Source organism: Erinaceus europaeus, chromosome 19 (genome assembly GCF_950295315.1).
Source record: "Erinaceus europaeus chromosome 19, mEriEur2.1, whole genome shotgun sequence".
In the NCBI taxonomy this organism is placed as follows: domain Eukaryota; kingdom Metazoa; phylum Chordata; class Mammalia; order Eulipotyphla; family Erinaceidae; genus Erinaceus; species Erinaceus europaeus.
Genome location: NC_080180.1, coordinates 19,436,358 through 19,461,553, shown reverse-complemented (window position 1 = coordinate 19,461,553; position 25,196 = coordinate 19,436,358). Strand labels below are relative to the sequence as shown.

General features: G+C 40.2%; 1 protein-coding gene across 4 annotated transcripts in view; it reads right to left on the bottom strand.

The window, feature by feature from the left end:
* CAMSAP2 (calmodulin regulated spectrin associated protein family member 2) overlaps positions 1 to 25,196 on the bottom strand; it is a 96,645-nt gene that overhangs the window by 57,135 nt on the left and 14,314 nt on the right. For all 4 annotated transcript variants that reach the window (XM_016187672.2, XM_007522124.3, XM_016187673.2 and 1 more), the window contains exon 2: positions 16,389 to 16,648. In XM_016187672.2, the coding sequence (XP_016043158.1) occupies positions 16,389 to 16,648 (260 nt within the window). The remainder of the gene's footprint in view (positions 1 to 16,388; positions 16,649 to 25,196) is intronic.

The following is a 25,196-nucleotide window of genomic DNA, read 5'->3' as shown; positions in this document are numbered from 1 at the left end:
ATTTTAATTACAAAGGGCCTGTAGCTATACTAGTCTTTTTTTTTTTCCCCTCTTTTTTCTTTTTGCCCAATCCTGAAATCTGCAGGTAGATCCAAGTTATTGTGTGGGGAGATGATGTCATGGCTGAAAAAAAGGACCAGAAAGCTGGATCAGGAAAGAGAGTAGCTCCCAAATATGGGAAAGGTATATAAATATTGTTGACTGTAAACCCCATCGATTTGATCTGATCTGGGGCCCATATTCAGCTTAGGAGCCTATGTGACCTCTGCATCCCTATAGATCTGAGCTCACACTCCGTGGTCATCAGTAGGAACATTCCAAGCTGCCCCAATGACTTTTTTTTTCTTCTTCTTCCTTTAAATATCAGAGGCAGAAAGGTGGGCTGGAGGGGTGGAGGAGGAGAAAAGAGAGTGAGAGAAAAAGAAAGGAGAAACACCAGAGCAAGGCTTTGTTAGTTGTGAAGCTTCCCCTGTTCATAGTGCTCCCATGTGATACCAGGCTCTCGCGCCAGCTAAAGTGCTGCTCTGTTCGGAGAACTATCTCCCAGACCTGGTTTCTTTTCTTTTTTTTTTTTTTTATCGGGGGGTTAATGTTTACAGTCTGCAGTAAAATACAATAGTTTGTACATGCATAACATTTCTCAGTTTTCCACATAACAATCCAACCCCCCACTAGGTCCTCTGCCATCCTGTTCAGGACCTGAGCTTTCCCCCCACCCCAGTCTTGTACTCTGGTGCAATATACCAACTCCAGTCCAAGTTCTGCTTTGTGTTTTCTCTACTGATCTTGTTTTTCAATTTCTGTCCATGAGTGAGAGCATCCCATATTCATCCTTCTCTTTCTGACTTATCTCACTTAGCATGATTTCTTCAAGCTCCATCCAAGATGAGGTGAAGAAGGTGAAATCACCATTTTTAATAGCTAAGTAGTATTCCATTATTTATATATACCACAACTTACTCAGCCACTCACCTGTTGTTGGACACCTGGGGTTGCTTCCAGGTTTTGGCTATTACAAATTGTGCTGCTATGAACATAGGTATACACAGATCTTTTTGGATGGGTGTGTTTGGTTCCTTAGGGTGTATCCCCAGGAGAAGAATTGCAGGGTCATAAGGTAGGTCCATTTCTAGCCTTCTGAGAGTTCTCCAGACTGCTCTCCACAGGAGTTGAACCAATTTATATTACCACCAGCAATGCAGGAGGGTTCCTTTGTCCCCACAATCTCTCCAGCATTTGTTGCTACTGTCTGTTCTGATGTATGACATTCTCACAGGAGTGAAGTGGTATCACAGTGTTGTCTTTATTTGCATTCCTCTGACAATCAATGACTTGGAGCATTTTCTCGTATGTTCTTTTTTTTTTTTTTGATTTTTGGATTTCTTGTATTGTGAATATTCTGTTCATACTTTCTCCCCATTTCTGGATGGCTCATTGGATGAATTTGGTGAGCTCTTTGTATACATTAATTATTCTTTCCTTATACCATGTCACTGGCATTAACTAAAAACAATTCCCTGGGAGTTGGGTGGTAGCGCAGTGGGTTAAGTGAGCGCAGTGGGTTAAGCACATGTAGTGAAGTGCAAGGACGAGCGTACGGATCCGGGTTCGAGCCCCCGGTTCCCCACCTGCAGGGGAGTCGCTTCACTCAGGTCTGCAGGTATTTCTCTTTCTCTCCCCCTCTGTCTTCCCCTCCTCTCTCCATTTCTCTCTACCCTATCCAACAATGACGACATTAATAACAATATCAATAATAACTACAACAATTAAAAACAACAAGGGCAACAAAAGGGAAAATAAATAAAGAAATACACACAAAAAAAAACCCCAAAATACAATTTCCTAAACTGCTAAATTTGCTCTGCCAAGAGCAAAAATAGGTCAGTCCCATGGGGGTGGGGCAGAGGATCAATCTGTGCAACACAGAACGAGGGTGTGGACAGCACTGAGTTACAACTGCACAAACTGGAAAAATCGCTATTCCTACACCAAGCCCGCTGAAGTATCCCCTGTGCTCCATGTATAATGGAAACTTTTCTTTTTAAAATATTAGAAGTCTTAGTTAAAATAGGTTTAATTCATCTTCAATAATCATCAAAAATTATTGTTGGCAGATCTGTAATATCAACTTCCTAAATATCTTAAGTTTTATACTTTTGAATTATAAAGATGAATTTACAAAGAAAAAAATAGGGTGGGGGTAGATAGCATAATGATTATGCAAAGAGACTCTCATGCCTAAGACTCCAAAGACACAAGTTCAATCCCCCACACCACCATAAGCCAGAGCTGAGCAGTGCTCTGGTTAAAAAAGAAAGAAAAGTCGCTTCACAGGCGGTGAAGCAGGTCTGCAGGTGTCTGTCTTTCTCTCCTCTCCCTCTTCCCCTCCTCTCTCCATTTCTCTCTGTTCTATCCAACAAAGATGACATCTATAACAACAATAATAATAACTACAACAACAACAAAAAGACAACAAGGGCAACAAAAAAAGGAAAATAAATGAAAAAAAAAAAAAGAAAGGGAGAAAGAAAGAAAGAAAAGAAAGAAAAAAACAACTTCAGAAAAGTATAAAATAAAATAAAAGGGATGTGTATCCAAGACAGTAATGCATATTCATTTCATGTCAATGAAGTGATCAGACTTTTTTTTTTTTTTGGATGGGGAAATAAGGAAGACAACAAGGTATTACTTCAGGAAAATTAATTTGGTATCAGTATACAATATGGTATTTAATAAAATGAATCTTCAGGAGCTGAAATCCACATAAAACTATTTCCATAGTTCTACTTGTGAACAAAAGTATTTTGTAACTTGTATATTTAAAAATCTTTTAAAATAAAATAAAAAAAGCCATGAGCATGAGATTTAGTTTTCAGTACTAATATACTCATTTTTCTTATTTCTATAAAACAACTTAACCAAATTGCGCTTTTCAAATGTGAATTTATAATTCAATTTAGGTCATACATGAATCAGTTTAGTTAGGCACAACCTCTGTTTTTGTCAAATAGAAAAAAAAGGATAATTTTGTCTCTATAGTAAACCACATATGGATCTTGGAGTAAAATGTATTTAACTCTGAGTGATGATCAAAAGAATTTCAAGATTCTAAATCAAAAGACTGCTGGGGAGTCTGTCACCTGTAAAACTTGACTTCCAGGGAGCACACACATACAACATAGTTGTGTCCATCGACAGAACTTATCCATTAAAACTATGTCATAGTGTGTTGCCCCGATACTCACTTCTTAAGTGTTAAGGCTAGTTCTGGTGTCTTGGTTGAGTAGTTTGGTCCTCATAGAGTACTAACTGGTTGAAGTCTTAGAAATGTATTATAAATAGATTTCTATTTCCTTGGTTCCCTCATTTATGGGCAGAGATTCACAACCTGTTTCTTGGGAACTTAAGATCTCCTGTAAATAAATGCCTAACTTGTGTTTGTATAAACAAAACTTTACTTCCATAACTAAATCTACCTTCAACTGGGGGAAAAGGTCAGTAGGTGATTGTTCCTTAATGTTTATTACATTAAAAAAAGACAAGCTATAGAATCTGTTGCAATAATTCTGTTAATTTACATTAAAACAGTTATAGAGAGGACAATAAAGTAGTTGACAGACTCTATGAAGAGCTGAAACATGAAGTTCAGAAAGAAGAGAGGGAGCAGCTCCTGGGGTCTCGGCAGTGGGAGCTGACAGGCTTCTCCCAGGGTCCCATCTCTGTAAAGCAAGACAATTCCAGCAACTCTCGCTCCATCCCTTAGATTCCCAGAAAACAGAAACTGGCCTTGGGGCATGAGGAGATAGCATAATGGTTATGCAAACAGACTCTCATGCCTGAGGTTTTAAGGCCCCAGATTCAATCTCCCCACCACCAGCCAGAGCTGATTAGTGCTCTGGTAAAAAAAGAAGAAAAGAAACTGATGATGATCCAATTTGTTTAAAACATCTGATAACTGTGGCCAAAAGTTAACAATTTTTTGGGTCCTTATGTATTGATATACTTATATTAAAATATTAATTAAGCTGCAGGACTGGGTGGTGGTGCACGTGGTTGAGTTCACACATTACACTGCACAAGGAACCCAGTTCCAGCCCCTGGTCCCCACCTGCAGAGGGGAAGTTTCGAGACTGACAAAGCGGTACTACAGGTGTTTATCCTTTCTCCCTCTCTGTCTACTCCATCCCTCTCAATTTCTCTCTGGCACTATCCAAATTACAAATAAAAGTATAAAAATAAATAAAATGCTAATTGAACACTTCAAATATATACAGATTTGCCAATCAAGCTGGAAAAAAAGTTTTAAATAGATAACAAGATCCCTTAGGTGACCAAAACAATCCCCTCTTTTCCTACTCTTGGGGCCTCCATCCTGTTCTCACATCGTAGTCCTGTTTAATTCAACACACCATGTGTCACTCACTGTCTGCCATCCCACTGTAGGCTGATATTCTCTCCCTGCCTCCTGAGAGTCAATCCAGTGCCCAAAACACAAAGGCAGGGAAAAGGATGGTAACATAAAATACCTGTAAACAATCACTGGTTAAAAGTCAGGCTTACCTCTACTCTTACTAACTATATGCAACACAGCTAATGGCCTATCCCTCTTTCGGCAGCTAATGAATAGAGGTCTCTTAAATAATCCATCCATAAAGCTTCCTTACTTGTCAAAAAGAAATGCTACCATATATGGTGAGAAACCAGAGAGCTAGTTCAGCAGGCAGGACCAGTGCCTGTCTCCCCAAGCTCCAGTACACACACTGCAGTGTTGTGTGTCTTCTCTTCTTTCTCTCTGAATGAAAAACAGACCAGAATGGTGAAAAGGCACACATACGAGGTCCATGTAACTCACACACACAAAATGATAATAGCTACTTTGTTTATTTTTTTCTAGATGCTTTAGTGAAGTATAAAGGGCTTACAAGCCATTAAACACCATTGAAGCAGTAGGGTTTTTCTGTTTGTTTGTTTGTTTGTTTGTTTATTATCTTGGGGTGCTTTTCCTAAAAGACCATATGGTGTAAGTGCACTAAGCATGGGCTTTGGAGTCAGAAGATAAAAAGTTTAAACCCTAGCACCATCACATATTACCTGTCTTACCTTGAGCAAGTTAACCTACTTTTCAGAGGATCATTTTCTCACCTAGAAGTCAGGAATACTACCAGCTATATCACATATTAGTGATTACCAGTTCTAAAATATGTGCAATTCTCTTTATCTTTCACTTCCACCCCCACCACTGGGTACTGGCAATACCACCCATTTCCACACCGCAACTCTCGGGACCCCACATGGCCTCTATCTTTCTCAACAGGTAATTCGAAGAGGAACTGAGGATGAAACTTAAGGGAGTCATCTTTCTCATCAAAAAATAAGAGTTAAGAGCATCATTTAATGGCTCTCAAGATATAAAACTGTTCCTTATTTTGTTTATATATTTATTTATTTTACCAATACTAGATAAGAACTATCAGGGCTCAAAAGTACCAGGGGCAACAGAGAATGAAAAAGTTAACATCTAGATCCTCAGGCTTCCTTTGCCCAATTTCCAACAATTTAACACAAATTAATTTAATTAGAAATAAGTAAGGTAACAAAGAAAAAACAAAAACCGAGAGTTGGGCAGTAGCACAGCGGGTTAAGCGCAGGTGGCGCAGAGCACAAGGACCGGCTTAAGGACCCCAGTTCCAGCCCCCGGCTCCCCACCTGCAGGGGAGTCGCTTCACAGGTGGATGAAGCAGGTCTGCAGGTGTCTTTCTCTCCCCCTCTCTGTCTTCCCCATCTCTCTCCATTTCTCTAACAACGATGACATTAATAACAACAACTACAACAACAATGAAAAACAACAAGGGCAACAAAAGGGAAAATAACTTAAATATATATTTTTAAAAAGGGGAAAAAAAACCCCTACTTGCCAGGCCTCTTTTAGGCTCTCTTCATTTTTCAACTCAATTCTGACTCAGAAATGCTTCTCACACTCAACCCTTTTCCTGCATCCTTTTTTCTGCCCTTAGTATATAAAGTAAGTTCTTTAGTTCAGACCCTTAGCTATTTTGACAGTCTCCTCAGTGGTATCTGTTTCTCAATACTATCAGAGTGACTTTCCGTAACACAAATCTCACGACAGTCTCTCTGGTTTAAAACCTAATACCGGGCCACTCCCTATCATTTTCAGGATAAAGTGCACACTTGGCATGATGTCTGTCCCCATCTAACTCTCTGGTTCCATTTCTGATCATTTTCTAATAAGCAGTTAGTGCTAAAACTAGAACCAGTTCCTTTGAGTGCATCATGCTATCACATTCCTCTTAAGGTCTCCTAATGCGCTCACACAGACAACCTCAAAACAAAGGGGCCAGTTCTATAGGACCTTGCCCTCGGTGTGGAACAACAACGGTAGAAATGGCCCCATTCTCCGAAGGGAGGCTGGGTCAACATACTCTGTCACTGGAGGAAGACAGATCCTGAAATGAGTGCAGCCTAGAATGTTCCTAGCTGTGATCCTGGATTTCGAGCTCAGACCGACAGGGATGCAGAGGTTACACAGGCTCCTGTGCTAAATATGAACAGACATAGGCTGGCCCTAGGTCAGATCGATGGTGTTTACAGTTAACAATATTTATATACTTTTTTCTTATTTGGGAGCTTTTCTTTGCCCTGATACAGACAGCTTTCTAGCTCTATTTCCAAGTCTGACACTATCTTCCCAGACAATACATTTTTTTTTTTGTCTATTTTCTCTCTTTTTTAAAAATTTCTTTATTGGGGGATTAATTTCCCAGACAATACTTTCAGTCCATCTGAATATTAGCTGTGGGTCTCAGGCAAAAATCAGTAAAATCATGGGGCCCTTGGAATATACTTAAACTAGACTTCTTAGTTTTTTCCAAAATAGAGACCACAAATCTCATCTGCTATACTCTTACCTTTAGGTTCCTGATTATTAAACAATTTGTTCTGCTTTGTATCTTAAAACTTTTCAGCCACCAAGTTGCAGATGCTATCATGATGCCAACCTGACTTCCCTGGGCAGATGACCTCACTAATAAGTCCTGGAATCCCACCTCCCCAGAGTCCTACCCTACTAGGGAAAGACAGAGACAAGCTGGGAGTATAGATTTACCTGTCAATGCCCATGTCCAGTGGAGAAGCAATTACGGAAGCCAAACCTCCTACTTTCTGCACCCCAAAGAGATCTTTGGTCCATAATCCCAGAGGGAGAAAGACATGGAACCCTTTCAGTGGAGGGGAGGGTACATGGAACACTGGTGGTGGGAGTTGTGTGGAACTGTAGCCCTCTTATCCCACAATCTGTTGATCATTACTAAATCATTAAATTAAAAAAATTAAAAAGGATTACTGAGAAAAAACAAATACAAAAAAGAAAACAAAAAAACAAAAAATGGGCTGAGTGATGGAAAACCTGGGTAATCATAAATGTTACTATGTGCAAGGACCGAGGTTCTAGCCCTCACTCCTCACATGCAGGGGGGAAGCTTCACCAGCAGTGAAGCAAAGACTGCAAGTATCTCGTCTCTTTGTTACCTTCTCCCTTCTCAATTTCTCTGTCCTATCAAATTAAAATAAATAAATACATAAAAAAGGCACTCTCAAAAGCATGCCATACATTTGCCTGGGAAACTTTATATCCTTTAAAACTCAAGAGTAGGCGGAGGGTAGATAGCATAATGGTTATGCAAACAGACTCTCATACCTGAGGCGCCAAAGTCCCAGGTTCAATCCCCCGCACCACCATAAGCCAGAGCTGAACAGTGCTCTGGTTAAAAAAAAAAAAAAAAACATTAAAAAAACTCAAGAGTAGGGCCAAATCTGATGTCTACACTCCTAACATGTATTTACTATAATACAGTTGTTTCTCTAAAATTCTCACTATTTAGTGAGACACTCAAGAACAGGAATTCATAAATAAGAAGACTCATAAATAAAGTGACTAAATAGCCTGACTTCAATTTTATTGTAAATAGATTATTTTTATGAGGTCACCTGGTAAAACAAGCACCACCCTCAAATTATTTCTGTGAGAAAGTAAATGTAGAGTGCTAAATACATTGTTCCTACTGGACGCTAACTCAAACACAATACACATGGTAAGATAGCAAAAGATAAAGTGAACTATGCTTGGGTTTTATGCCATCACTGAAAGAGAAGAGAATCTGGAAAACATCAGAGGAAGTCAGGGACTGTTTCTTTGATTTGAGAAAAAGGGGAAAAGGAAGGACACTTGGAAGTAATAGGTGTAGGTGTGACTGAGGGACGAAGTGAAGGTGGGGCTATATGGGTGAATAAAAAATGGGCAAAAAAAAAAGATATGCAATAAAAATTTAGTGTAGGATGACTGGGAAACTAAAGACCAAGATCCAGCACTAAGAATAAAAAAGAATATCTATTTAATATCAGCTATGAGATTTTAAATAATTTTTCAGACAAATTCTGCTTGTCTATTTGTAAGGAGCTGTTATACAATGGTGGCTAGGCCATATCACTTCTCGTTGTAATGCTTCTTCCACTTATGCAATCATTTTTCTCTAATGGTAGCTTTTACTCTTTTTTTAAAAAAATATTTATTTATTTATTCCCTTTTGTTGCCCTTGTTGTTTAATTGTTGTTCTTATTGTTGTTGTTACTGATGTCATTGTTGGATAAGACAGAGAGAAATGGAGAGAGGAGGGGAAGACAGAGAGGGGGAGAGAAAGACAGACACCTGCAGACCTGCTTCACCGCCTGTGAAGCGACTCCCCTGCAGGTGGGGAGTCAGAGGCTTGAACCTTAATCCTTCCGCTGGTCCTTGTACTTCGTGCCACGTACGCTTAACCCGCTGCGCCACCGCCCGACTCTTAAATCTTAAGAACAGCTATCAAACAGATCCAATATGTTGGAAAGGAGGGAAATCAGAAAATGGAAACAGAGTTCCAATGTTCCTGAGATCTGCTTGTATGCTCTCCATCCTTTTCATGAATTCTGAAAAAAAAAAAAAAAGACTACCTTGCACATTCTGGTTTTATTAAAACATTTGTTTATGAGAGAGGAGAGAGAGTGCGAACACATACCAGAGCATCACTCTGGCACATGCAATGTTGAAGACAGAACTCTGGGAGCTCGTGCCTGTGAGTACAATGCTTTATCTATTGCACCTAGCACATTCTTTACACACACACACACACACACACACACACACACACACACACACACAAAATCAAGAAATACATATCCACGAAGAAAACTAGATCGCAGTTCTGCTTCAGCCCCTATTAGCAATCATCCAATTCAATTTCTTCCTCCCACAGTGCATGAAATTAATGAACCTTCAGGACAGGAACAGAATGTTTAAGTTCCTTTGAAAACCCTGGGAAAGTCACCAGGCCTTCAAGCCACCAAGAAGACTTCCAAGCACAACATTTTTGCTTCTTTCCACCTCTCTTCCCTAGGGCTTATTCCTTACTCCTTTCCTATCAAAGACAGAAAACATAATTTACGAAGAACATGGAATCTGTAGATAAAGCCAAGGTGGTCTGAGACCTGCCTTCACTACTTCCTTGCATCAGCAGGACAAATTTCTCTTTAAGTTTTTATTTTATTTATTTCTTTTTTATAATTTTTTCCCTCCAGGGTTACTGCTAGGGCTCGGTGCCTGTACCACAAATCCACTGCTCCTGAAGGCTATTTTTTCCCTTTTGTTGCCCTTGTTGTTTATCCTTGTTATTGTTATTGCTGTCATTGTTGTTGGATAGGAAAGAGAGAAATGAAGAGAGATGGGGAAGACAGACAGGGGGAGAGAAAGACAGACACCGGCAGACCTGCTTCACCGCCTGTGAAGCGACCCCCCTGCAGGTGGGGAGCCGGGGGCTCAAAGAGGGATCCCTAGGCTGGTCCGTGCGCTTCATGCCATGTGTACTTAACCCGCTGCTCTACCACCCAGCCCCCAGGACAAATAAATCTACTACACTTTTCTCTTAGAAGATTAAGTGAACCAGAGATGGAAAGTGCAAACACACTGCCTGGCATATAGTAAAGTAAACAGAACAAAAAGACATACCAAATAGTCTAGTAAAGATATAAGGCCAAACCTCATAAGTCTGAGAATAAACTGCAACACTTCACACCACACATGGTGTCTCAGTATTTTTATATTTTATTTGATATAACTAGAGAGAAAAAAAGGAGAAAAGAATGAATCCAGAGAAAAGTTAATGAAATTTTATTCCATAATTTTGTAACCCCCCCCCAAAAAAAACTCAAATTCCGTAACTTTAGCTCATATAGTCTCTTCTTGATTTAACTCCAACCTAGTTTTTAGGTTTATCTCACATTTCACATACTTTCACATTCAAACAACTCCTTCAGCCAGATTTCTGTTATTGCCTCATCCCTCTTTCCACACACTGAAACTGTATTAATCATTCAACCCTAGGATGTCTTCCCTGATCCTGCTCAGCAGAAACTATCACATCTACCTCCACAACCCCAGTGTCTCCTGATTACACACACTTCCATGCAGTGCACCGATTTCATGCTGTCTAGTTTTTTCTTCCAGTTTTTCTTCTATACTAGATTCTAAATTCAATATCATTTAAGGGGAGATTCAATGATATACCAAACGCTAGAAGAAGAACTGAGTGTACAGACAACAAAATATAATGAAACGGAACAACACTTCCTTACAAATAGCCTGTGTGTATGTGTATTTCTATCACCTCTCCACAGACTTAGAGACCTTCCCAATAAAACAAAGCAATGTAATGGCTAGTAGCATAGATGTATGATATCTTTTTTTTTAATTCTTTTTATATTTCCCCTTTTGTTGCCCTTGCTGTTTTTTTTTTTTTGTTACTGTTGCATTTATTATTGTTGTTGTTACAGATGTCGTCGTTGGATAGGACAGAGAGAAATGGAGAGAGGAGGGGAAGACAGAAAGGAGGAGAGACAGACACCTGCAGACCTGCTTCACCGCCTGTGAAGCGACTCCCTTGCAGGTGGGGAGCCGGGGGCTCGAACCAGGATCCTTATGCTGGTCATTCGCTTGGCGCCACGTGTGCTTAACCCACTGCACTACCGCCCGACTCCCTGATATATGATACCTTTTTAGCTGACATTTCTGACTATCTGGAAATATAATGCTGACAGTTCATGAGAAAACATTTTATGATTTATATACCCAATACATTGTCAGCCCACTTTTAAGTATCCATAAAAAATATTAATTCTTTCTCTCACTCTCTTTTTAAAACTAGTCTTGTCCCCCCCCCACCCACCCCCAGCATTACTCAGCTCTGGCTTATGGTGGCGCTGAGACTTGAACCTGGGATCTCAGAGCCTCACTTATGAAAGTCTTTTGCATTACCATTATGCTTTCTTCCCAACCCTCAATCTCTCTTTGATACTCAACAAAAGAAAACTGTTGAAAATGAATTTTTGGTTTACATAAGAATTCCAAATAAGATTTAATTAGTGATGCTCTAAGTCACTTAAGAAAATCAATCTCTGGGGTCGAACTGTTATGTGGAAAATTGGGTAATATTAGACATGTATGAACTATTGTATTTTACTGTCAACTGTAAACCATTAGTCCCCCAATAAAGAAATAAAAAAAAAAATCAATCTCAGGAGCCAGGCAGTGGCACATATGGTTAAGCATTCACATTATAGTGTGCAAGGACCCAGGTTCAAGCCCCTGGTCCCCACCTGCAGGGGGAAAGCTTCACTATTGGTGAAGCAGGGCTACAGGTGTCTCTGTCTCTCTACCTCCCACCCCCCTCTCAATTTTGCTCTGTCTATAAGCAATAATAAATAAAAATATTTATTAAAAAAGAAATAAATCTCACTTTTCATATCATACATATTATACACATAGATATATATACCTTCCTTAAATAACTGAGTTTTTTTTTCAAATATAACTAAAATATGCCTACTAGCTACCTACAAAACAGAGACCCCCCCCCCCCCAACTCTTCATCTGCACTATTCCAGCGTTAAGGTCCATGGTTGTTGAACAATTTGTTTAGCTTTGTATGTTAACTCTCTTTTCAGCCACCAGGTTCCAGATGCTACCATGCTGCCAACCAGACTTCCCTGGACAGACGACCCCACCAATACGTCCTGGAGCTCTGATTCCCCAGAGCCTCACCCTACAAAGGAAAGAGAGAGACAGGCTGGGAGTATGGATCAACCTGTCAACAACCATGATCAGCGGGGAAGCAATTACAGAAGCCAGACCTTCCACCTTCTGCATCCCACAATGACCTTGGGTCCATACTTCCAGAAGGATAAAGAATAGGAAAGCTATCAGGGGAGGGGAGGGGATACGGAGAGCTGGTGGTGGGAACTGTGTGGAGTTGTACCCCTCTTATCCTGTGGTTTTGTCAATGTCTTCTTTTTATAAATAAAAATATATATATAACTGATATTTATAAATGTCAGTTCTAATTTCCTATATATGCAAGCATGGCTGATTCATAACCAAGAGTTAGATTTGTAACAGTCTACAGTTCTGATAAATAGACAAATATGACTCCAAATATTTAAGTACAAATTTGCTTCAAACCACACCATCATACATTAGAAATTGCAGTTGTAACTCATTCAGATTCTTTATTTTATTTTATTTTTTTTAGTAGAGTACTGCTTAGCTCTGGCTTATGGTGGTATGGGAGATTGAACCTGGGAGTTTGAAGCCTCAGGTATGAAAGACTCTTTGCATAACCATTAGGCTATCATTCAGATTCTAATAGTAGCTGTGCTACCAAATAACTGTGCTATCTTAAGCAAAACAAGTTGCTAAACTCTCAAGTATCACCCATATTGAACAACTGGATTATATTAATATTTTCAATACATGAAATCAATTAGAAAATTTGTTCAAAAAGACATGTCCCAATCCCTCTGCTAAAAGTTCTTAGCATAACAAAGTTGTACATCTTCACAGTGTCAGAGAATCTATATTCCAAGGACCTAGTTTCCCAAGTTCCTCACTGTCCTCACAGTTTTATATACACACTGGTTCCTAAATTCTAAAGTCCTTCCCAGCTACAAAATCCTGTGAAATTAAGATTTCATAATGATGCAATTTCTGTAGTCCAGCCTGATAACTTAGACAATCACATACACCTGATTTCACTATGAAAACAACTCCCAATCTCTGTACAATTTTGTTGCTGTTGTCCAAGCTGGGCTGGCTTTTTCAATTAGAAAGAGAGACAGACATGGGGCAGGGTAGGGGATGGGGGAAGGGGTTTACTATACTGACGAGTCATTTTGCTGGCTGCCTTCTCTGCATTTTCCCTCTAAGTTCCTCAATGTTCATATCAACCTGAACACCAGTATTCAATTTGACAGCTAATTCAATTCAATAGATAACAAGATCTGGGTTAGAACATACTTTTGGTTAACAGATTTTCCTCTGTGACGTTTTGCTTTGACTTTTTGGTTTGTTTTTTATTTTCATGAGAGAGAGACACACACCAGAACACTACTGCTTGCTCTGGCCTGTGGTGGTGCAGGGGAATGGACAGAATCTCTAGCACTAAAGTCTGGCACTTGACCATGGTGCTCTCTCCCCAGTCCTCTGCGATTTTGTACACAATTCTTCTTCTGGTAGCCACACATTTAACACTGATTCAAGCTACATTACTGCTGCCCTCAGGTGCCCACATGCACCCTTACTTGTGTTTTTACTATTCATTAGGCAAGCCACAATGCCAATCCCCAATAGCTCTCAGACACAATGCTTATAGGATGCACAAACGATAATATATTATAATTATAATCAGTTTTAAGACAGTCCGAAAAAAATTCCCATTAATATAGAAGAAAAAATATTATGAACTATACATTCAAATCTATCTTTAAAAGCACTGTGGTAAAAAATCGGGCTGACAGTTCACTGGCTAGGGTGTGTGCCTTGCCACATAAGACTCCCAGGTTCAAGTCCAGCACCACATGGGAAACACTGTGGCACTGGGGGAAGTTCTGGTGCTGTGATGTCTCTTCTTTGAGGACTCAGAGCAGCAACACTCTCGATTTCCACTTGAATATTTTGCTTAGTTAAGCTTGCCTTATACTTGACAACAATAGTTTTGCTACTGCCAATTAATTAATTACTTTTCTTAAAGAGGCTATAAGACAAGCATACAGAATAAAAGACCTCAAATTATTTACACAGATTAGAGCTGCTAAGTGGGAAAGAGCCAATGTATTCAGTACAAATAAACACATTATTCTTCATTTAACTCACCAAACAGAATGATTTCTTAAGTATTAAAAGCTTCACTAGTACTGATAAATTCTCTCAGGTTTTAGAAAAATAGTAACATAACATTCCAATATCAACAATCAAAAGCTCACAATAGGACTAGGAAGAGAACTCCCTTGGACGACGCCCATGTTTGGCCACTGGCATGGTTCAGGTTCAGGCCCAGCCCCCAGTCTACTGAAGAAGTTGCAGTGCTATGGAGTATTTTTGTCTACCTCTGTTTCTAGAAGTCTTTCCATCTGAAAAAGTTTTCCTAGAGTGGTGAAACCCCAATGATGGGGGGAAAAGCCATCACAGCAGGGGTCAGAAGACAGTTCACCCAGCAGAGCATGTAGTTATCTCATCATAAGCCCTGGGTTCAAGGCCTGGTACCACATGGCAACACTATGGGTGATACCAAGGGAGCTCCATGGATAGTGCAACTGTGCCATGACGGTTCTTTCTGTGTCTCTCCCTCTTTCCCTTCCTCCACTCCCACTACTGAATGAGAAAACGGTCCAGGAGGCTGTTCAGCAGCACGCATGCCTGAGGCCCTGAGTTCATTCCATTTAAAATTAAAAAAAAGAAAAGAAATCACAGTCTTAATTGAATGTTTTTGAATCAAATTACAAAAACAAAGTATATAATTAAAAGACAGATTGGTTAGTGTGACAGTAAAAGGATTAATATGATGTAGTTGAATAAAGTGTTCTAACAACCTAGAAGTCAGAAGTGGAGATGGATTACAAATCACTTAAGTTACAATCCTTAAAAGTACATTTCTGACTTCCTCTTTTTTAAAAAAAATTAATTTATTTATAAAATAGAAAATACTGACAAAACCATAGGATAAGAGGCATAAAATTCCACACACTTCCCACCACCAAAGTTCCATATTTCATCCCTGCCACTGGAAGCTTTCTTATTCTTTATCCCTCTGGGAACACGGACCCAGAATCATTATGGTGTGCAGAAGGTGGAAGGTTTGGCTTCTCTAACTGCTTCTCTGCTGAACATGGGCATTAGCAGGTCGATCTATACTCCCAGCCTGTTTCTGTCTTTCAGTAGTGGGGCAGGGCTTCATAGAGATGGGGTTTCGGGGTACACTGGTAAGGTCATCTGCCCCGGGGGAGCCTGACTTCTTTAACCTCAGTGAGAAAGAACTCTCGAGGTAAAGCAATTAGCAATCTACCAAGTCCTTCATTTCTACAAACACCTTCACACATACAGACTACACTAGGAAATAATGTAGAGAATGCTGTTCCATTCTCATTCAGGAAGATCTAAAATAGATAACCTACTTGAAGGACAACTAGGTTATATAACCTTCATCTATCTGTATCTGGACAAGCAGTCTCTAACAACCACTAACTCAAAAAGTTACCAGTGTGCTTTCTAACTATCTGACTGGCCTTGAAACTATGAAAGTAAAGAAATAAATGGAAACAATCTTAGTAAGAGTATCCAATTAATGCAATGACTACAGAAGTTAAGCTCGAGAAACAACTAGGATACCTAACAAGCATTCTGCTAAACACTGATGCTGGTAAAATGTTCACAAATATGACATGTACATAAATCAGAAAATAGTCATAAGGTGAATCTGAAGTTCATCACTAAGAGATGAACATCTCATCTGATATTAAGCCTCTTTGGTTATCCTTAATAACTGTAAACATCTATAACCGAGTAAAGCTAATAATTCTCACATTATTCTTTTTTAAAGGAAAAATAAGCAGAAACAAAGTTAAGTCATTACCTCATTTAGTATTGTATATAAGGCTAATTGTGGTCCACTCTTCTTCAATTTCCTAGCTTTATATAATCCCTCCAACAGTCATCTATAGATCCCTCTCAGACTTACTTTTCCTTCTAGTGCCTTGTTGAGTAAATATAACTTTTAAAGTAGTTGGAGGTTACATAATTGTTTCTCCATGGTAGTAGTAAGATGACCTCAAACATTCCAAAATGCTGTAGTAAAATCTTCATTAACTTGGAAATAGGGTTTTTAAGAAATAGATTTTTAAACTATGGGCAGAGAAGGCAGTCAAATTTCAAAACATATTTCCCTCTATTTTCTAGCACAACTCACTCTCAAATTTATGCACTTTCCAGTAATCTCGGTTATAGAAAGACTCACCATCTGAATGGGCTTCTTGTGGAGATCTCGTTCAGTTACTAACTTTTCCTGGTCAGTGACATAAAGACCTTTCTGGGCTAAAGCCTGGATGACAGCATCATGGCCTAACAAGGGTTTTGCAGCATCACTCTTGAGAATGAGACTTCCAGCCCGGCAGTACAGTTCAGCTGACAGAAGCAAATTGACAACCGGTGGCTTGATGTGCTCCTGGTCATACTGATCCGTGTAAAAGGGCTCCCGGAGTTCCTCTGGCACATTGTCTATAAAGAGCAAGAAGGAGAGATCCTTGTGAGACCTTTGTAAAAGGAACATGATGTTGTTGTTGTTATTATTATTATTATTATTTTTACATAAGTTAAGATTCCTGCTAAAAACAGCCGAAACCCTTTGAGTGAAAAGATGATTTATTAAACTTTGGCAAATAATATGGAATCAGGAATAGAAATTCTCTTTACTGGGAGTCAGGCTGTAGCGCAGCGGGTTAAGCGCAGGTGGCGCAAAGCACAAGGACTGGCATAAGGATCCCGGTTCGAACCCCGGCTCCCCACCTACAGGGGAGTCGCTTCACAGGCGGTGAAGCAGGTCTGCAGGTGTCTATCTTTCTCTCCTCCTCTCTGTCTTCCCCTCCTCTCTCCATTTCTCTCTGTCCTATCCAACAACGACAACAACAATAAAACAATAAGGGCAACAAAAGGGAATAAATAAATAAAATTTTTAAAAATTAAAAAAAATTCTCTTTACAGAAGATACTGTTCCAAATATATAACCTGAAAAGGAGGACTACAAAGCAAACAGAGAGAAAGTTTTCTAAGCACAATAACTCTGGACAAAAGATTCCCACATGAGTATTCAACTACAAAGAATAAGTCAGCAGATAACTAAAACTAACTTTGGTGAATACCCTCTCAGGAAATACAGAGAAAACAGCCAGACCTTAGAGTGTAAAATCATTTGTCCAAAGTTGAACAGTTCATTAAGTAAAAGAACACATAACTGCCTAACTTAATCTGTCCCTCTAGGTCAAAGTCTCTGTCTCCCCCCACCCCCTTGATTAGCCTGTTAAAACAACTGAGAGGGAGTTATTGGTGCAATTTTGGGGAGAACTACTCTTAAAAATGCCTTATACTGGGGGCCAGATAGTGATGCACCTTATTGTGTGCACACAGTATTACCGTGTGTGAGGACGTGGGTTTAGAGCCCCTACCCTCCACCTGCAGTAAGGAAACCATGAGTGGTGAAGCAGGTATTTCTCTCTCTCTTTCTCTCTCTCTCTCCTTGTTCCTCTCCCTTCCCTCTGTCCTATCAAATAAAATTGAAAAAAGAGAAAAGATGTGTATGCCTTATACTAGTAAATCGCTGCTATTTTCCACCTTCCCACCGACCCTGTCCTAACCCTAAAGGTCCTCCTTGACACACCCAAATGATCTATTCAAGTCATGGAAAAGTGTACTTACAAATGAGACACAAGAAGGAAACCAGACTCTCCTTTGGGAGTTTCTCTTCTGCTAGCCACTGCCCTTGGCAATGTCAAGTCTCACTCTCCCACTGTCTCCTTCGAATGAACTTTAGGAGCGGTGTGCATCTGACAGCAGCAAGGTTATTAATACAAACAAAACACACAAAATGCTCCTACTGCTCTACAAGTGTGCTTGCCTATTCTACCCTGTACCTCTATCTCCCACTCCTCACCTGGACTCTGCTTTTCAACAAAGCCAGGACAAGAATAGGGTCTGTCCCTAAAAGGTAAGGCAGGGGCATCTAAGAATTTAACGTGGAACCGCAAACAGACTTGACAGCCCAGCCTTCTTCCTTGCCTGTCTTCCTGTCTTCTCTTTGAAAAGTGAACTTTGGGGGTCAGGTGGTGGTACACCCAGTAGAGCACACCTGTTACCATGCACAAAGACCCAGGTTCAAGCCCCTGGTCCCCACCTGTGGTGGGGGGGGGTCATAAGCGGTGAAGCAGGGCTGCAGGCGTCTCTTTCTCTTCCCCTTCCCTTCTCCATTTCTGTTTCTACAGGGTAGGGGAAGACTGTCAGGAGCGGTGGGTTCCTCATGGAGGTACTGGAGGCACCGAGCCCAGGGATACCTCGGTGCAGCAAAAGGAAAAAGAGAAGGGGGGGGGGGGTGAGTTTCCAGGCCAGCATCCCTCAATAGTGATTTTTAAAAACATTTTTATTTATTTATTATTGGTTAGAGACCGAGAGAAATTGAGAGGGGAGAGGGAGACAGAGACAGTGAGACAGCTATAGTGCTTCACAAGTAGTGAAGCATTCCCCTGCAGGCTTGAATCTGTGTCCTTGCACACTGTAATGTGTGTGTTTAACCTGGTGATTTTAGTCATCTCCACAACAGGCAGCTTTAACACAGGCTCAATAATGCCACAGCATTCAGCAAAGTTGGGATTTGAAAACATTTATTCATAAAGTATTAATATAATCCTTGGGTTTTTACCTTAAAGTTTTGAAAGCTCCTTTTAGAAAATTATTTTCAAACAACATTGGTTCTGGGGAATGCAAAGAATTATAAGTAATCCCTTCACTTGGGAGCCAATAATCCACAAAAAAAGAGCAGACAGTCTAGCAAAGTTAAGCAGTGTAGGAACTCCAGCCAATACTAAGCAAAAATGATTATGCACCAAATAAAAGAAACACTAAAAGCTTGGAGTTTAGAGGACCGGCTGACATCATCTCATCTTAAAGAAAAGGAACAGGAAGCTGGGGAGGCAGTGCTGCAAGACTGCTAGGGGCTTGCTTGTGAGAAGTCTCAGGTTCAAACTCCCACACCACCAACTGCCAGAGCTGGGCGGTTCTGGAAGGATGGAGAAAAGGGAGGAGGAGAGAAAGGGACAGATTAAAAGGAAGGGGTATAGAGAGGGAAGGAGGGAGGGAGGGAGGGAGGGAGGGAGGGAGAAGTGAATAGGCAGAATTTGTTAAACCAAAGAAAAGCAGGCTTTATAAATAAAAGAAGGTGTGGGAAAGAGAAAGAGTTCATGTAGGGTTCATGTAAGGGGTAAGAGGGAAGGCTGAAATGGCAGCTGGCGATAAGGCTTTAGAAGAACTTTTAAACATGAGATCTTCATATAAGAGCTAGTAAAGTATCACAGAACTGACGGATTTAAAAGACAAGGATGGCATAGAGTAAGGGGGAGGGATGGACCTGGTATTCAATATTGATAGGTGGAAAATTCAGAGCTGGAAAATTGCAGGGTGGTCCAGGGGATATACAACAGGTACCGCGCTGGACTTGGATGACGTACGCCAGAGCAATATTCTGGCCCTCTCTCTCTCCTCTCAGAAATACATATTTCTTTTTTATGTTTCCAGCTTATTTTATTTTCTTGCATATCTCTTCTTTCTTTCTTCCTCCTTCTTTCTTACTTTATAGGACTACGGGGTATAATTCCACACCACACCAAAGGTCTCTGTCTCCACCCTTCCAAAGCTAACCACAAGTCTTACAGTTTGTTTGCTTCTGTTTTGTTTTGTTTGTATTTCTCTAATGATAAGTGGAGCACACACAGTTTTTAAGAAGACTGTATTGCTAAGGCCACTCTGGTGAAAGCAGGCAGGAAAGGACATAAGACGGCTGAAAACAGACCACGCATGACGCAGAGAGGAGGACAAGATAATAATCAAAGATGATCAAGAATGGGTTACCTGGGAAATGGCGGTATGATTAACAGAAAAGAAAAGTTGGAGAAAACACCATTCTGGAAGCAAGATGAACAAACCCAGCTTTAGACATGCTGAGTTCGAAATGATAGCAAATATATCCAAGTGGAAATATCCAAGAAGCAGCTGGCCATGTAGGACTCTGAAAAGAGGTCAAGAGTGAATGTATCAATTTAGGATTTTGGTGACATCTAAAAATATCATCCTCATTGAATTACTGAAAGCTCTTTCATTTCCTTCATAGCTGCATTAACTAAAAGTGAACTGGTCTAGTGGTGGTGTTTATTTAAATTTTAGTATCACAGAAAACTTTTAGTAGAACAATTCTAACAAGAAAACTTACTTTTCTATTTTAAAAAGATTGGACTCTAAATATTGGCTGTGCAACAAAAATGACATTTTTTATGTTGTAGAACATTTTTCATATATTGGTTGGCCTTTTGGATCTCTTCTTTGGTGAATATTCTGTTCATATCCTCTCCTCACTTCCGGATGGGGTCATTTACTTTTTTGTTGCTAAGATTGATGAGCTCTTTATATATTTTGGTTATCAGCCTCTTGTCTAATGCATGGCCTTTTATTTTTTTTTTTATAGAGACAAAAAATTCAGAGAAGAGAAAGAGAGAGACAGAGAGAGAAAGAGAGAAAGAGACATCCCAACCACACCGCAGCACCAAAGCTTCCTCAATGTAGTGGAGGTCAGGCTTGAACCTAGGTCGTTCGTATGGCAAAGCAGCACATTATCTAAGAGAGCTATTCACTGGCCACTGACCGCTCATTTTCAAAATACAAACTGCTCTATAAACCTTTATCTGTATTAGCCTTACATTTCCCATCTCTGCTCACACAGGATCTTGGTGAAACTGGCAAAGCAGACAGCATACAGACAAATGCTGAGAATCTTTGCATGACAAGCAATGTCCTCCACATGTATTCTGCCCCGCAGTAGTCCTCTTAGACCCATTTCACAGGTAAGTAACCCAAGGAAGTATCTTGTCCAAAGACACATCACTCATATGACCCCAGGTCTAAACCATTTAGTTAGATGGATTAAAAAATAATGATAGGGGAGTCGGGCAGTAGCGCAGCAGGTTAAGCGCAGGTGACGCAAAGCACAAGGACCTGCATAAGGATCCCGGTTTGAGCCCCCGGCTCCCCACCTGCAGGGGAGTCGCTTCACAAGCAGTGAAGCAGGTCTGCAGGTGTCTTATCTTTCTCTCCCCCTCTCTGTCTTCCCCTCCTCTCTCCATTTCTCTCTGTCCTATCCAACAACAATATCAATAGCAACAACAATAATAACTACAACAATAGAACAGGACAATAAAAGGGAATAAATAAATATCAAAAAAATCTTTAAGAAATAACAACAGGGACAGGCAAATAAATAGCTTAGCGGCTATGCAGAGACTTCGATGCCTGCAGCACCAGTTTCAATTCCTGACACCACCACAGCTAGAGCTGAGCAGTGTTCTGGTAAAAACAATGAACAAACTAAAGAAAGAAAGGAGAGAGAAAAGAATAAAGGGAGAAATAAAAGAAAAATAACAGTGGTCTGTCAAGAAGACATGGCTGACAGGAGAAAGACACACAGCTGAGAGCTACTTCCACCTGATGGCAAACCCATAAAACTAAGTTCTAAGAGTTTAAGTTTCAAAAGTCTCCCAATGTAAGGAAAAGACTCCATATGTCAAAGAATGTCTCAAGAACATGTCAAAAACAAAATTTTCCATTACCCAAAACTGCAAAAAATGCAAAACTGCATACTGAATATGGTAAAATAGATCACTTTGAAAATGCCTATCATGTTGCCAGTAGTACAAGACTACCACATTTTAAAAACAGTTTGGGAGCTGGTATACCCAGCTGAGCACATACATCACATCACCATGCACAAGGACCTGGGTTCAAGCGCCACTCTCCAGCAGCAGGGAGAAGCCTTCACAAGTGGTGAAGCAGGTCTGTAGGTGACTATTCCATTTCCCTGTCCCTTCTCAATTTCTCTCTGTCCTATCAACTAAAATAGGGGGAGGAAAAAAAAGCCACCTATGAGCAGTGGGTTTGCAGTGCCAGCACCAAACCCCTACAATAACCCTGAAGGCAAATAAATATAAAAAAGTTTGGAGTTATTTCACATTTTCAGGTAAGTGGACCATGACCTGGAAAAATGGAAAAACAGGTATAGTACAAGCTTTGCAAATGTGAGGCCCTGGGTTCAATTCTTACCACTTCTTATAAATAATGCTCTAGTCAGTGTGTCTGTCTGCCCCTCCCTCCCCCCCATTAAAAAAATAAAGAAAGGCTGGGTGGCGGCACAACTGGTAGAACACACACATTGCCCTGCACAAGGGTTCAAGGCCCCAGCCCTACGGGGGACTTCGCGAGCGGTGGAGCTGTGCTTCCAGGTGTCTCTCGTCTTTCCTGCATTCCTCCTCTGTCTCCCCTCTCTATTTCTCTGTTTCTACTAGGAAATAAGAAAAAAAAAACAATGGCTACAGGGAGCAGTAAAGTCCTTGTACAGGGACCAAGCCCAAGCAGTAACCCTGGTGGCAAAAAAAAAAAAAAAAAAAAGGAAATAAATTAGTATAAATAAATAAATTAGATAAAGGGGCCAGGTGGTGGCATCTCTAGTTGAGTGCGCACACACAGTACAATGCACAAGGACCCAGGTTCAAGCCCCTGGTCCTCACCTGCAGAAGGAAAGTGTCACGAGTAGTGAAGCAGGGCTGCAGGTATCTCTCTCCCTATTTTCCCCTTCTCTCTCAATCTCTGTTTCTATCCAATAACAAATAAATAAAATTTAAAAATAAAAATATATTAGATACATAAAGCAAAAAAACTGAACTGATAAATTTTTTAAAAAGCAGGAAAAGTAAAAAATAAGAAGATTCACCTTCTCCCTAACTTGCAGAGCACAAAATATAGGAAAACATTTAAAGAATGGGTGAACGAAATAGCACTCCTAGATTTGCAAAGGGCAAGAGACATGCTTTTCTTGTGCATCAGGACTTAACTAGATTGTGAGATATCATGCTCGGGTTATTATAAGCCCTGAGTGTTTAAGGTACAGGTTGAGGGAGTACAGATAGTATTGTTCAAGGTAATTTTAATAGAGCCAAGTTAGCCACTAATTGTATCCATGCATTCTTTAAAGTAATGAAAGATCTGCGGGGGGGGGGGGTGCATTTTATGAATATCACACTCAATCATGAGGACACTGCCTCATTTTCCAGATCTAAGAAATTACTTCTAAAGGAAGTAAGGAATGGCGAGTTTCAGAAACTCCCACTGAAAGTAAGCCATAGGATAGGAGTGGCACATGGTGAACACTAAGTAAATATTTAATAAATGAATTGCATTTTTACTCAGTATTCTTACCCTGAAGGTCCTCTCATAGCTAAGCTTTCCCCTAACCTGCAAACAATGCACTATTAATCACAACTGATTTCTGGGGCCAGTTAACCTACACTCACAGGTATTAGGAGACAGCATTTATATGGTGGGGAATATTGGGACAATGGGAAAAAATAGATTTTGGACTTAAAAAGATGATTCAAACAATCCAAAATAATCTATAGAATCAATGCAACCTCCAAAAATTCCAATGGCTTTTTTTCTGAGAAACTGAACAAAGAACCACAAAATAGGGAGTCGAGCAGTGGGTTAAGCACAGGTGGTGCAAAGCACAAGGACCGGCGTAAGGATCCCGGTTCGAGCCCCCAGCTCCCTACCTGCAGGGGAGTCGCTTCACAGGCGGTGAAGCAGGTCTGCAGGTGTCTATCTTTCTCTCCCCCTCTCTGTCTTCCCCTCCTCTCTCCATTTCTCTCTGTCTTATCCAACAGCGATGACATCAATAACAACAACAATAATAATTACAATAATAAAACAGCAAGAACAACAAAAAGGGGATAAATAAATATTTAAAAAAGGAACCATAAAATATATCAACAGCCAAAAGATATATCAGCCTTGAGAAAAATGCCACTGGGAGCATAACACTCTTACAAAGCTACCGCCCAAAACACTATGGTACTAGCATGAAAACAGACACACTGACCCATAAAGCAGAATCAAATCCTGAAATGATTCCTTGTGTATATGACTGATTCACTATAACAAAGAACACACACACACACGAAAAGACAGTTGATTCGATAAATGATGTTGGGAAAACTGGACAGTCATAAACAAAAGAATGAAACTGGACACTATTGTATATCATACACAAAATTTACTTTGAAATGAAACTACAAACTTGACTATAAACTCCTAGAAGACGGGGCTGGGTGGTAATGCACCCATTTGAATGCACGCATTACCATGTACAAGGGCCTGAGTTCAAGCCAGTGGTCCCCACCTGCAGGAGGGAAGTTTTACAAGCAGTGAAACAATGCTGCAGGTTCCTCTCTCTCTCTCCCTCCCTCAGTACCTCCCTCTCTTCCCCCTCTCCCCCACCCTACCTCAACCTTTCAACTCAATTTCTCTCTATTTCTATCCAAAGTAAATAAATAAAACTCTTAGAAGAAAACACAACTATAAACTTTTGACATCAATCTTGGCATTTTTTTCCTTTTTGGTTTGACACTGGGAACAAAGGCAAAAATATGTGGGACTACATCAAACTAAAAAGCTCCTGCGCAGCAAGGAAACCGCCAGCAATAAAAAAGGCAAACCTCGCCAATGGCAGAGAAATGCTTGCAAGTGATATATCTAATAATGAGTTAAAATCCAAAATATGCAAAAAGGGGGGGAGGGCAGTGGCGCACCTGGTTTAAACACACAAATTACAATGTCCCAGGTTCAAGCCTTCGGTCCCCACCTGCAAGGGGAAAGCTTTGTAAGTGGTGAAGCAGTGCTGCAGCTATCTCTGTCTCTTTCCCTCTCTATCTCCCCCCTCCCTACTTGATTCCTCTCTGTCTCTATCCAATAGTAAATGAAAATTTAAAAAAGAGGCTTAATAACACTAGTAGTAAGAAAAATGCAAATAAAGCCACAATGAGTTATCACTTCATATCTGTTAGAATGACTATCATCAAGTGGCAAGACTAGTGTTTATGTTTTTTATTCCCCAGGCTGTGGCATTCTTATCTACATGAAGAACCAGGTCACAGCACACTGCAAACCCTCGGCAAAGTAAATA